We start from the raw sequence: 13,102 nt of genomic DNA on the forward strand, positions 1-13,102 counted from the left end.
AAATAGAAGAATTCTACCAACTTCTTCAATCTGAAATTGATCAAACATGCAATCAAGATGTATTGATCATTACTGGTGATTGGAATGCAAAGGTTGGGAGAAAAGAAGAAGAAGCAGTACTTAGAAAATATGGCCTTGGTGATAGAAATTATGTTGGAGAATGCATGATAGAATTTTGCAAAACCAATGGTTTATTCATTTCAAATACCTTCTTTAGACAGCATAACAGACGACTATACACATGGACCTCACCAGATGGAAAACACAGAAACCAAATTGATTACATCTGCAGAAAGAGACAATGAAAAAGCTCCATATCATCAGTCAAAACAAGGCCAAGGACAGACTGTGGAAAAGACCATCAATTACTCATATGCAAATTCAAAGTGAAGCTGAAGAGAATGAAAACAAATCCATGAGAGCCAAAATATGGTCTTGAATATATCCTACCTGAATTTAGAGATCATCTGAAGAGCAGATTTGATACATTAAACACTAAAGACCGAAGACTAGAAGAGTTCTGAGATGACATCAAGGACATCATACAGGAAGAAAGCAAAAAGGCGTTGAGAAGACAAGAAAGAAGGAAAACATCAAAATGGATGTCAGTAGAGACACTGAAACTTGCTCTCCAGTGTAGAGATGCTAAAGCAAATGGAACAAGGAGGTTCAAGAGCTGAACAGAAAATTTCAAAGATCATCTAGAGAAGATAAAGCTAAATATTACAATAAAATGTGCAAAGATCTAGAATCAGAAAACCAAAAAGGAAGAACACAGCATTTCTCAAGCTGGGGGAACTGATGAAATAATTCAAGCCTCGACTTTCATTATTGAAAGGTTCTCTGGGAAAATTATTGAATGATGCAGAAAGCATCAAGAGAAGATGGAAGGAATACACAGAGTCACTGTACCAAAAGAAAATGGTTAATGTTCAACCGTTTCAAGAGGTAGCGTATGATCAAGAGCCAATGATACTCAGGGAGGAAGTCCAAGGTGCATTGAAGGAATTGGCAAAGAACACTGGACCAGGAATTGAAGGAATAAAAATTGAAATCTTTCAAGAAAGTGAGGCGGCACAAGAGGCACTCACTCATCTCTGCCAAGATATTTGGAAGACAACTATCTGGCTGACTGATAGGAAGAGATCCGTATTTGTGCCCATTCCAAAGAGAGGTAACCCAACAGAATGCGGAAATCATCCGACAATCTCTTTGATATCTCATGTGAGTAAAGTTTTGCTAAAGGTGATACAGAAATGGCTACAATCATACATTGACAGAGAACTTCCAGAGGTTCAAGCTGGATTCAGAAGAGGCATGGAACGAGGGATATCACTGCTGATGCCCGATGGATCTTAGCTGAAAGCAGAGAATATCAGAAAGATGTTTACCTGTGCTTTACTGACTATGCAAAGGCTTTTGATTGTGTGGATTATGACAAGCTATGGACAACATTGCAAAGTACGAGTATTCCAGTAAACTTAATTGTGCTCATGGCAGTTGTTCGAACAGAACATGGGAACACTGAATGTTTTAAAACTGAGAAAGGTGTGCGACAGGGTTGTATTCTTTCACCATACTTATTCAACCTGTATGGTGAGCAAATAATATGAGAAGCTGGGTTCTATGAAGAAAAACATGGCATCAGTATTGGAGGAAGGCTCATTAACAACCTGTGATATGCAGATGATACAATCTTGCTTGCTGAAAGTGAAGAGGGCTTAAAACATTTACTGATGAAGCTCAAAGGGCATAGCCTTCAGTGTAAAGAAAACAAAAATCCTCACCACTGGACCAATAAACAACATTCTTATCAACAGAGAAAAGATTGAAGTTGTCAAGGACTTCATTCTTCTTGGATCAATTATCAACACTCACAGAAGCAGCAGTCAAGAGATCAAATGATGTATTGCATTAAGCCAATCTGCTGCACAAGACCTTTTTAAAGTACTGAAGAGCAAAGATGTCAGCTTGAGGACTATGGTGCACCTGACCCAAGCCATGGTATTTTCAATACCCTCATATGCATGCAAAAGCTGGTCAGTGAATAAGGAAGACCATAGAAGAATTAATGCCTTTGAGTTATTGTGTTGGAGGAGAATATTGAAAGTGCCATGGGTTGCCAAAAGAGCCAATAGATGCGTTTTGGGAAAAAAAGCAGCCAGAGTGCTCTTTAGAGGTCAAGATGGCCAAACTTTGTCTCTCATTCTTTAAACATATTGTCAGGAGGGACCAGTGGCTGGAGAAGGATATCATGTTTGGTAAGGTGGAGGGTCAGAGAAAAAGAGGAAGACCCCCAACAAGATGGATTGGCCAAGTGACAACATTGATGGACTCAAGTGTGGAAACAATAGTGATGTTGGCCCAGGATCGGGCAGTGTTTTGTTTTGCTGTGCTTCAAGTTGCTATAGGTTGGTACCGATTCGATGGCACCTAACAACAACAACAATGGAGAGAGAGAAAAAAAACACAAGTGCACAGAACAATACAGGAAAGGTAGAAAGACAACCTTCAGAAGAATCAAGGCAGAGAAGAAATGAAAAGTGAGGATATTCTAGATACTATAGCCTTCTACTATGACGGTATATATTTATAGAAACTTTGTTTCCAAATTAGATTGTGAAGAATTTCTATGTATCCTTCAATTATCTTTAGATGAAACAATACTTCAAAGTCTCACTGATTCACACAGAAAAATCTCAGAGCACGAAGTCTGCAGTGAAGCAACTACTTCTCCAATACTAAATCCTAGGATATAAAGAAAAGGAGGAAGCTTAGTGAAGTAAACTCATGCTTTCTCAAAAACGTATATATGAGCAAACAGGTATTTTTCAATGTAGTGACCCATGCATCAGTGGATTTAAGACATAATGCTTCTTTGATTTTATTGTGTCCTACTAAAACTGGTCCGTTAACAATGTCAAGTCAAACCTATTTGGCCACTATTCCATTTTGGGGCTGGGATTTAGTTAATTTACCACTATTCTGAGGAAAGTCCTCTGTGGGATTCAAGACTGTCCATTTTGGGGCTGGGATTTAGTTCAATTAAGTTACACTGTGGTATGTCAGTTAAATTTGATGATTATCTGACCTGACACTACAGGAGTTATTTACTTACTACTAGAAATACTAGTATTATGTTTCACCAATCAAGTGCCAGTTAATAAATATAAATAAGTAACAAAAATAGCCTTTTTCTCTCACTATCTTTCCTTTCACTAATAAACTTACTGCTACCTTTGTAACTGGTTGCACATGATCAGAACTTTATTCCATGAGGAAGACAGAAACAGTACCTTCCTATTTGCATATTCTTTAAAATATAAAGAAGGCCTGGTGGCACCATGGTTAAGGTGCTCAATTGCTAGCAGAAGGTTGGCAGTTCAAACCCACCAGCTGCTCCATGGGAGATAGATGTGGCAGTGTGCTCTGTACAGCCTTGGAAACCCTATTTGATAGTTCTACTCTGGCTTATAGGGTTGCTATGAGTCAGAATCAACTTTACAACAGTGAAAGTTTTGGCTCTGGAGGGTTAAAATATACAAAGGGCTTTAAGTTAATATAAATCATCTCATTTCATTTTTAAAGCAAGCCTAGAGTTGGCCAGGTAAGGATTACTTTCCAGTGAACAGAAAAGGCAACAAAGAACTGGGCTAACAAAGCAGGTTCTAAAATGTCCCCAATGATCCCTACTTCCTGGTATTCAAGCCCATGCATGTATAATAATGTCCTACTCCCCTGGAGTATAGGCTGGATTTAGGGACTCACCTTTAATGAAAGGAATAGGGTAGACAAGTGACAGGATGTCACTCTCAGGATTAGGTTATTTTAAAAGCCTTGGGCTCTGTCTTGGGGGTGCCTACATGCACTTGCACATGTGCTCTCACTCTCTCTTGGGACCACTCACTCTGAGGAAGGCTTGCTACCACAGTAGGAAAGCTCATCTGTGGAGGTCTACAAGGTGAGGGACTGAGGAAGGCCTCTGGCCAACAGTCAGTGAGACACCGAGGCCCTCAGTCTAACAGCCCAAAAGGAACAAAGTCCACACAAGTGAACCTGGAAACGGATCCTGGCCAAGCAAGTCTTCAGATGAGACCACAGTCGGACAGACAGCTTGCCTTCATTAAAGGCTCTAAACAAGAAGCAGCTAGCTAATAAGGCATGCTTGGATTCCCAAACCACAGAAACTATGATATTAAATTATTGTTGCTTTATTTTAACTAAGTAAGTTTGGGGGTTATATATTACATACCAAGAGACACTAATACACTGATGAACACACACTACCAAGTCCTCTGAGCCAAATTACAATTTTGATTTATGAAGCCTTTACGTTATGGGACCTAGCTTATATTTCTCCCTCACCAAACTCAGAGCTCTTCTTCTTGAGTAAAGGCCACACACTACACTTTTCTGACTTTAGATACATCATAGAAAGCTGGCCCAAAAGAATTCACCAATGAGACCCACTAACAGATAGGTGGGCTTCAGTTCCTTACTGTGGCAAAGGCAGTAATGGTACTACCACTACTAATAAAGAGTTATATCTGGCAGGAGTCCTGGTGTGGCGCTGTGGGTTAATGCGCTGGACTGCAAAGTCTCTTTGAACCGCAAGGTTAGTGGTTCAAGCTCACCAGCTGCTCCTTAGAAACCCTAATCAGGGTCACTATAGGTCAGAACCGACTTGATGGCACATAACAACATCTATGGAAAATATGCTAAGAAATGAGGGTAAATTGCTACAATTTGATGAACCTGACCTATAGTCATGGAGGTAGTAATTCTAAATACCAACAGAGAGAGAAGGAGTCTTCACATCAAGTATCAATGCTATCCCCACTGTACACAAGCTAGATACGGACAGGCAACTTAGACACTGGCTACCTAAAATGAGGAAGAGATAAAGGCACGAAGTGACTAGCTTGCAAGGTTTCAAGAGAGAGTTTAATTAAAAGTGTGTGTGGGAAGATAAGAGTTCCCACTAAATAGTTTTCTTCTTGTCTAGATGGGTCTGGTAAAAAGAGATGGGGATAAGAGTCTTATGATTCAATAGTGAGTAACTGTTATCATGACTAATTGCAATTGTCACAATTGTAGAAGTTTTGTAACAAAAACGGGGAAGTAGTTATAATCTTACAGTCCAGAAACAGAGGACCCTAGGACCATCAAGGGAGAAGAGCACAAGTAGAATGCGGGACCTTATCCAGAGAAGCAGCAATACCAGAGATGGAAGCAGAGATGGGGACATGGAGAGAGGGACCAGATAAGGACTCTAGATTCATAGACAGAGAAGGACTGAGAGCTGACAGCCAGGAGGCAGACTTGCAGAATGTGCCCTTTGGTGGTGTAAATTATTATATATGCCTGAGTGTTTTTTTAAAAAAAGAGCTAAAATGAATAGAGAGAAATACTCTTAACTGATGGTACATGGGGGGAAATTATAATCACTGTAATGGAACAAAGTATATGATTTGATGAATGTAAAACTAATGATCTGCCATGTAAACTTTCACTCAATTCACAATAAAAACTTTAAAAAAAAAAAGAAAATGATGCTAAAGATACTAAGAAAACAAAAAGCCATTTCCTAGTCTAAGCCACTATCATCTCACTCAACGTTACAAAATAGTCTCTTAGCCAGTTTTCTTGTCCACGGTCTCTCCCCTAGAGTTTGTCCTCTACACCCAAGAACTGATTTTTAGGTTAGAAAGATTGTACTTGCTGTTATGTGGACCCAGAATCCTAAGGAGACAACAATTTAATGTGGCTGCCAGCAGCTTCTCCAGAGCAGTAATGAATGCTCTTCTGGGAGCCAGTCAACCTCTGCAAACCTACCTCAGAGGCTCTGGAGAAGAGATAACCTTTAATATAGGTTTGAGGCCTACTAATGCCCATGTCCCACCTCCCAATTCCAGCAAAGAACTAGTAAGCAATGGTGGGATACTCCTTCTGTGTTAAGATACAGCTGGAGAAAACAAAGCTGAAGGTTTCACAAAGCAGGTCCCACTGATTTTGACAGTGCACTCCGTGACAAGATTTTTATGAAGGATGAGAATTTAAATATTTCAGCACTACCGGCATCAGAAGAACATGTACAAGGTATTACTTTCCTATGAACTCTTACTTTCAGGTCTCTACATAACATGAATCAAATTCCAGTTAGATAAGAGTATGTGAACAAAGTAAAAAGAAACTCAGTAAAGTCAAAAACTAATCTGATCATAAATAACCAAAAATAAAATACAATTAAAGAATCTTACAGCATCTTTTTTCCTTACCTTCACAAATCATTGGCTCAATCGTGAATACATGGCCCGCCTTCATCACCCCAACAGCTTTATTTTCTGAGAAACAAACAAAACAGAAAATCTCAAATATAGCAAAAATCAATAGTATCCTGTTGAATTCACTAGTTACAAACCCATTGTTGTTGTTGTTAAGTGCCTTCGAGTCGGAGCCGACCCATAGCGACCCTGTACAGGGTTTCCGAGGGTGTAAATCCTTACGGGAGTAGAAAGCCTCATCTTTCTCCCGCGGGGCGGCTGGTAGTTTCGAACCACTGACCTTAAGGTTCACAGCCAGATTCGTAACCACTACGCTACCAGAGCTCCATTTAAGGGTTTTTAAATTTTCCCTCTCCCCAATTCCTCTTTATTTCATTCAACAAGCATATATACTGATAACCACCTCCTACTCTGGGGCAGATACTGTCCTAGACACATTTCATTCTTCTTATGTTTTCTCTAAGAAAAGACAGAGATGCCCTTAAACTGGATTTCAGATATGATTATCACTTCTACAGTAGAAAAGGTGGCACCATGTCTGCTCTCTGATATAGAACTCCATCATTAGAACTGCAATCACTGAATGTTTCATTATTCATCTAGACATAAAAGTTTAAAACAAAAATGACATGTTTCAGATTATGCCACCCTTACTATTCTACCTTTTTGGGGATGTATGTGCACCCTCGGAAACCCTGTACAGGGTCGCTATGGGTCGGAACCAACTCGACGGCACGTAACAACAACAACAACAACATGTGCATAAACATACACGGAAAAGGTATAATCCACAGAAACTACAAGATTTCCACACATTCAAGAAGTATAGTATTTTTCTCATATTCAAAGAACAGCCTCTGCACACTTATCTGTTAATGCTTGAAGAGACTATTCCTTTTTTGCTTCAAAACAGAAATTCTATTTCTCTTTCCAAAGAATTGTTAGCTTTTAAACACAAATCTACTCAAGACTACCATGAGAAACACTACTATGAATTAAAATATGTACGATGAATTAGAGTATGTACACCTGCCATTTCCAAAACAAGACCAAAAATAGAAGAGGGTTAAGGGCAGGGGTGGGAGTGAGAATATCTGGGAAAGCCCCAACTGATAAGGATATCAGTTAAATGACTGCATTTGCTCTTCCTGACCACCAGATGGCAAACATATTGGCTCATCCAAGTTCCTTGTAAGGCGAATACAGTAGTTAGTTCTTGATCTTCATGATCATGACTTTGGTGGTGTTGTTACGTGCCATCGAGTCAATTCTGACCCATAGCGACCCTGTATAGGGTTTCCAAGCAAGGTGCAGCTGGTGAGATTGAACCACTGACCTTGCAGTTCAAATGACTTTGCAGTCTGACACAATTAGTCCACAGTGCCACACTAGGACTTTGGTAATGAATGACAAATCTGTCCAATAGGGGCAAACTACTAAAAGCAAACCCACTATGTATGCTCCAATCTCATCTCACCCACACATTTCTACTCCTTCAGCCTTCCTGTGAATAGCTTTCATGTGCCTTTCCACCATCTTTAAGGGCAAAATACACTTAACTGCAGATTCCAACACTGGAAATAAAATCTTAGGGGCAAAATATTTTTTAAAGTGGGGAGTAGTTAATCTTGCATTCCAAGAACAGAGGACCCTAGGGCGAGCATGAGTGGAACCTGTGACCCTAACCAGAGAATCAGCGACACCAGAGATGGAGGCAGAGGTGATGGCATGGAGAGATAGAACAGCTGAGGACTCTAGACTCCTGTTAAAAGTAAATCTGTGTGCTGGCGGCCAGGAGGCTGGCTTGCAGAATGTGCCCTTAATTGTTTAAACGATTGTATATTTCTGAGGGTTTTTGTGTACATCAGAATTAAAAAAAAGAGAGAGAGAGAGAGAGAGAGAGAAGGAACAGAGGCAAATACAATGAAGCCAGGGTGCTTGGAGGGGATTGTAACCTATCTCTATAATGTAAACTACTACTTAATTCATAATAAAAGCTTTAGAACATATTTTTGGCCTTTTCATTTCTAAGCTCATGCTGCTACTCTCAAAATGACATGTCATACACTAGATACACAGAATTAGCCTATATTCCCTTGCTGTTGTCGTTACGTGCTATCAAGTCGGTACCAACTCAGCAACCCTATGCACAAGAGAACAAAACACTACTCGTTCCTGGGTAAACTTCACAATTGTTGCCACGCTTGAGCCCACTGATGCTGCCACTTGGCAAATCAATCTTGCTGGGGGTCTTCCTCTTTTTCTCTGACCTTTCCCCTTACCAAACATGATATCCTTCTCCAGTGACTGGTCCATCCTGACAACATGTCTGAAGTCTGAGAGACCAAGTTTGGTCATCCTGGTCGCCAAGGAGCACTCTGGCTGCACTTCTTCTAACATAGATCTGTTTGCTCTTTTGGCAGCCATGGCACTTTCAATATTCTCCTCCAACACCATAACTCAAAAGCATCAATTCTTCTCTGGACTTCCTTATTCACTGCCCAGCTTTCACATGCATATGAGGTTACTGAAAATACCATGGCTTGGGTCAGGCACACCTTAGTCCTCAAGCTGACATCTTTGCTCCTCAGTACTTTAAAAAGGTCTTGTGCAGCAGATTTGCCTAAAGCAATATGTTGTTTGATTTTTTGACTGCTGCTTCCATGAGGGTTGATAGTTGATCCCAGAAGAATGAAGTCCTTGACAACTTCAATCTTTTCTTCATTGATAAGAATGTTGCTTATTGGCCCAGTGGTGAGGATTTTTGTTTTCTTTACCTTGACATGCAATCCATACTGAAGGCTGTACTCTTTGATCTTCATCGAGTATTTTAAGTCCTCTTCACTTTTAGCAAGCAAGGTTGTATCATCTACATATCGCAGGTTGTTAATGAGACTTCCTCCAATCCTGATGTCACATTTTTCTTCATAGAACCCAGCTTCTCGGATTATTTGCTCAGCATACAGGTTGAATAAGTATGGTGAGACAATACAACCCTGTCTCACACCTTTCCTAATTTTAAACCTTTCAGTGTTACCATCTTCTGTTCAAACAACTGCCTCTTGGTCTACATTGTTGTTAGATGCTGCTGATTCAGTTCTGACTCACTGTGATCCTATGTACAACAGTAAGAAACTCTACTGCCATCCTGACAATAATTACTATATTTGACATCACTCTGTCAATCCATCATATTCAGGGTCTTTTTTACTGACCTTGACTTTATCAAGCATAATGTCTTTCTCCAGGAATTGGTCCTTTCTGTCAACATATCCAAAGTATGTAAGATGAAATCTTGCCATTCTCACTTCCAAGAAGCATTCTGGCCATACTTCTCCCAAGACAGATTTATTTTTCTAGCAGCCTAAGTTATATTAAATATTCCACATCAACAACATAATTCAAATGTATCAATTCTTCTACAGTCTTCTTCATTCATATACATGCAAAGTCACTGAAAATACCATGTCTTGGATTGTTGTTGTCAGGTGCCATCGAGTCAGAACCGACTCATAGCGACCCCATGCACAGCAGAACGAAACAATGTCCAATCCTGGGCCAACCTCATTGGTTGCTTGACGCCATCAATGATGCCATACTTGACGCCATCAATGATGCCACCTGGCTGATCCATCTCGTTGGGGGTCTTCCTCTTTTTCTCTGACCCTCCATCTTACCCAGCATGACATCCTTCTCCAGAGACTGTTCCCTCCTTAGTCATTAAGGTGACATCTTTGTTCTTTAACATTTTAAAGCAGTCTTTTGCAACAGATTTGCTCAATGCAATACATCATTTGATTTCTTGACTGTTGCTTCCATGGGCATTGATTGTGAATCCAAGTAAAATGAAATCTTTGACAACTTCTATCTCTTCTGTTTATCATAATGATGTTGTTTACTGGTACAGTTGTGAGGATTTTTACTTTCTTTATGTTAAAGTATAATCCATATGAAGGTTGTAGTCTTTAAACTTCTTCAATATGTTCTTCAAGTCCCCTTCACTTTTCAGAAAGCAAGGTTGTGTCACCTCTGTATTGCAGGCTGTTAATGAGCTTTCCTCTAATCCTGATACATGTTGTTCTTCATAGTCTAGCTTCTTGGATAATTTGCTCAGCAAAAAACTAAGTTTGGTGAAAGGATACAACCCTGACACACACCTAATTTTAAACCATGCAGTATCCTCTTGTTCTGTTTGAGAGGCTGCCTCTTGGTCTATGTAGATTCCCTATGAGCCTAATTAAGTGTTCTGGAATTCCCATTCTTAACAATTGTCTATATTCCTTTTACCCACTGCCATTGAGTTGATTCTGATTCATAGTGACCCTATACAAGGTTTCTGAGACTGTAAATTGTCATGGGAACAGACAGTCATATCTTCCTCTTATGGAGTAGCTTAGTGGGTTTGAACTGTCAACCTCATGCTTTAACCGTCCAGGGCTACCCTACAGCACCACCAGGGCTCTCTATATTCCCTTAGGGACCACAAAGGAAACGTCAGGTGTGTCTGTCAGGAAAGGAAAAGGATATAGAACATGACAGCCACTAGGCACAGGTCGCTACTGAGCACTTGAAATGTGACTCATCAGAATTGGGATTTGCTGAAATGTGAAAAATATATTAGAATTTAAAGACCAAAAAACACAGAGTAAGATCTCAATGATTTTTACATTACATTTTGAAATGCTCATATTTGTACTGTAATGGGTTAACAAATAAAATACATCATTAATTTCTTTGTAAATGTGGCTACCAGAAAACGTTCATTTATGTATGTGTCGCATATTACATTTTTATTGGAAAGCACTGCTACACACTCCTGTTTTTCCCACTGGTTTATTATTCTAGGCAAGTTACAATTCCTATTCATCTCCATTCTTTTGGTTTCTCAACGTATTTCACTCAATAAACATACATCACTGAAGTTTACTACACCATTGCAGAAACTATGATGGACTCTTAAAAAAAAAATTATTTGCTCTACTGTTTAACTGACAGAAGTATTTTAAACAACTGAACAAATCAAATAAAGATACTTTTGAAAAGCAACATTCATTATACATGTAAGGGCACTATCATCAGTACTTTCCAATCATTGATGAGTTAAATAAAGAAGCAAATAAGCTGTCACCTACTAAGAACTATTCTTACAAAATAAAATCATTCCTGAGAAAACAATAATCAAGCTGACCTGGAGAAGGAAATGAAGTGAAGTTATACAACAATTTCCTTGTTCTTCTCTCATTTGGGTTAGGAATATGGAGTTACAAACCAAAGCAGAGATTATTTACATTTCAAAAGATGCCTGTGCTATCCAAACAACCCACCAGCAGTTTCTTTTAACCCTTTTTAGAGAGATCACAAAACAGTCCTGGTGGCACTAAAGGTTAGGCATTGGGTTAAGTGCAAGGTCAGTGGTTCAACCCAGCAGCTATTACATGGAAGAAAGATGAAGCTCTCTGTTCTTGTAAAGATTTACAGTCCAGGAAACCCGTCACTATGCATTGGAGTCATCTTAATGACTATTTTTGGTTTGGTTAGAATAATCACAAGGAGTCCTAGTGATGCAACGGTTAAGTGCTCTGCTGTTAAAAGAAAAATCTGGCGGTTTGAACCCATCCATTAGCTCCAGTCTATAAACCAACCCATATGGGTCAATTCTACTCTGTCACATACTATGAGTGGGAAGTCGACTCAGTGGAACACAACAAGAGTGACCAGAACGTACTGTGGTTTATATTAATCTAATTAACACTTCACTTTTCATAAGCATATCAAAGATATGAAATGAAGTATACCTGGTCCTTGATTCTTCTTCCCACAGTTGTTTTTTTATTTCTAATCAAACAGCTTAATACAAAACTCAGATGACATTTCTTGTGTAACAGTGGTACTGTATTTTGCTGACCTATACAGCCCCTTCTATAAATTCTATCATCTTCAGAGTTTCTCTAGATATAGCTCATACCTAAGTCTGAGTTTTGTTGCTTATGCAAGTAAAGAGAGCTTTTTCATTCCCTCCTCTCACAGTCTCTCACATACACACATATATCCCACCAATACAGCTGCTACTGTAATCAGTAAAGCTACCTCCCAGTCTGTGATGAGGAATGAGCACTCAGGTAATTACAGAGCCTATCAGAAAGGAGCTCTGGTAGCGTAGTGGTTACAAATCCAGCTGCTAACCTCAAAGTTAGCAGGTTGAAACTACCAGCCATTTCACGGGAGAAAGATGACATTTTCTGCTCCTGTAAAGATTCAGAACAGACTCCTGGCACACTATCACCACCACCACCACGACAAAGGAATGAAGTTGGCTACTGGTTTTCTGTTGCTAGGTTTTATTTCAAACACGATTCACACCTTACATAAAAAGAATTCTGTGGTCTAATAGTAAAAGGTTTATTGTTATATGTCAGATGCTGTGCTTGTCTCCAGTGGATATGTCCTCAGTCATTTCCATTTCTCTTCACAACTATCCATGTCCAGGATTTCACTACCTCACACCTAGATTGTGACAACTGCCCATTGGGATGAATATCTTGACTAACTCCCACCTGTAATTTATCCTGTACCCTAAATGCCAATTTCATTGTGCCATTCTCCTGCCAAAAGGATTGTTTTGGCAAATTCTCATGTACCAGAAAAACAAACAAGATGGCGGATCGGGTGGAAATGCAATAAAGAAGCTCTGCCAACAACAACACAGAATACCTGACCAAGCAGGTTCAGGGGCTGGTCCCAGAACTTTGAACCACTTATAAAAGAATATTTAGAAGGTTGGAAGGCTCATAGCTGGGGGAATTTGTGGCAGAAGCAAG

The 13,102-nt window shown here is 39.6% G+C and overlaps 1 protein-coding gene across 1 annotated transcript in view; it reads right to left on the reverse strand.

Annotated features, from left to right (window-relative positions):
* LOC102840903 (methionine aminopeptidase 1-like) overlaps positions 1-13,102 on the reverse strand; it is a 149,437-nt gene that overhangs the window by 7,392 nt on the left and 128,943 nt on the right. The window contains exon 10 of the mRNA XM_006872959.1: positions 6,279-6,344. Within this exon, the coding sequence (XP_006873021.1) occupies positions 6,279-6,344 (66 nt within the window). The remainder of the gene's footprint in view (positions 1-6,278; positions 6,345-13,102) is intronic.

Source organism: Chrysochloris asiatica, unplaced genomic scaffold (assembly GCF_000296735.1).
Source record: "Chrysochloris asiatica unplaced genomic scaffold, ChrAsi1.0 scaffold00216, whole genome shotgun sequence".
NCBI lineage: Eukaryota > Metazoa > Chordata > Mammalia > Afrosoricida > Chrysochloridae > Chrysochloris > Chrysochloris asiatica.